This window comes from Echinops telfairi, unplaced genomic scaffold (genome assembly GCF_000313985.2).
Source record: "Echinops telfairi isolate 266 unplaced genomic scaffold, ASM31398v2 ScPeMD7_5;HRSCAF=22, whole genome shotgun sequence".
In the NCBI taxonomy this organism is placed as follows: Eukaryota; Metazoa; Chordata; class Mammalia; order Afrosoricida; family Tenrecidae; genus Echinops; species Echinops telfairi.
Window position 1 is genome coordinate 42,506,485 of NW_022103901.1, and position 1,871 is coordinate 42,508,355.

General features: G+C 42.1%; 1 protein-coding gene across 1 annotated transcript in view; it reads right to left on the minus strand.

Moving 5' to 3' along the window:
* Positions 1-1,409: 1,409 nt before the first annotated feature.
* The window catches only part of LOC101651582 (protein PROCA1-like), a 1,223-nt gene continuing 761 nt past the window's right edge, over positions 1,410-1,871 (minus strand). The window contains exon 2 of the mRNA XM_004706259.2: positions 1,410-1,868. Coding sequence (XP_004706316.1) covers positions 1,438-1,868 — 431 coding nt within the window. The 3' untranslated portion in view covers positions 1,410-1,437. The remainder of the gene's footprint in view (positions 1,869-1,871) is intronic.

Genomic DNA, 1,871 nt, shown 5'->3' on the forward strand with positions numbered 1-1,871 from the left:
AATGTGAATACAAGCAAGATGAAATCATTGACAACTTCAATCTTTTCTCCATTTTTCATGATATTATCAATTGGTCCTGTTGTGAGGGTTTTCATATATACCTTCAGAATTAGAACATCCCAAAGGGATAGATCTGAGAAGTTAATACTCTCACACATTATAATAAAGTTGCTGAAAGAAAAGACAAAATATGAAACATAGCAGAGGTGGTGGGGGCAGGTTACCCATATCATACAGATTACATGTAGAGGACTACAACTTGAACGACTAGGTTTTTCACCATGCATCATGGAGAACAGAAAAAGTGGTATACCACTTCTCAAATGCTAAAAAAAAAGGTGAAATGAAAGTCACTGACATTGAGTTGTTTCTGATTGATAGCAGCTCTGTAAGACAAAGCAGAATTGCCCCCCTTTGTGTTTCAGAGACTATGAATCTCGAGCGGAAGATCCCATTTTTATCCCTAAAAGTGGCTGTTGGTTTTGAACTGCTGACTTTGTGGTTAGCAGCCCAACAAGTAACCCAAAAAATCCCATCAACACTCTTACCTACCTATAAATGTGCTGAAATTGATAAAAGCATAAACCAGCAAAAGGTGAATTTTACTATGAGTAAAGAGAGAGAAAATTCATGGCTGCATCTCTGTATTCCCTCTCTTTGAGCAAAAAAAAAAAATTAAGTAGAAAACAAGAAAGCCTGAGTTCTGAACTTGCCCAGTAGAATAGAAGTCTGAACCAGACACAAGCGAACGATTCACAGGGAGGAAGTTCATGCAAGAAACCCTGAAAAACCAGCTGATTCTTGATTGCCTCAACCCAACACAGGAAGGCTTCCGTTTGTGTATCTGAAGAAGGGAAAAGGTGAGCTGATAACTTGTTCCCCAAGAATTAACCTAATTCCATGGAGGATAGTGGCATTAGTTGCCTGGAATACCTGAGCAGCAAGCCTGCCATAATAGAGGGTGAGATTGAGTGAATCCAAGTGGAAAGGCGTGAACTAAAATGAATATTGAACCAGCTGTGTGTTTAACTCTTTTCTTTCTTTATTGAGTTTATTCCCCAATCATCTGTCTTTCCTTGAGAGTCATGTATTGAAGGCTCCAACTATTATTGCCAAACCATCTTATTCTGTCTTCAACTCTGTAAGGGCTTGATTAATATATTTTGAGGGTCTTTCATTGGGATCAAATATTTATAGTACAGTTATATCTTCCTTTTCTATTTTTTCTATAATCATTATGTAGTATCCTCTCTTGTCTCTTATATATCTGGAAGTCTATTTTATCAGAGATTAATAGCACTATTCCTGTTTTTTTATAGCAGCCATAGAATTGGGAAAATGTTCTCCTTTGTTTGATTATCAGTCAAAATATCTTTGATCTTTTTTTTTTTTTTACAGGCTCGAGTGACTTTATTCTTCACCTCGGTCACCCTGGCCTCAGCTGAGATTGGGGTTTGATGTCGGAGGCGAGTTCTTCTTGGTGACCTTCTTGGCTGGGGAGAGCTTCCTCGCCGGCTTCTTGGTGGGGCTCCGCTTCTCTCTCTTCCTGGGTGAAGAGGCGGGCGCACTCTCCTCGCTGCAGGGTCTCTCCTGTCTGGGCTCACTGTTGCTCTCCTCGCTCTCCAGGTCTTCCCGGCTCTCTGGGCTGGACTCCGACATCACGGTCAGCTCTCGGGGGCTGGCCGACCGGGCCGAGTCTGGAGGAGACGGCTCCGACTTCAGCGGGCTCTTCTTCTTCGTCACCTTGCCCTTCGTGGCTTTCTTCTTGAGCTTCGTCTTCTCCCTGTCCGACGATGACTCCTCTTTTTCTTTCTCTTTCTCCTTTTTCTTCTTTACCTTCTTGGTCACCTTGCTGCCCTGGTTCTTCCCTG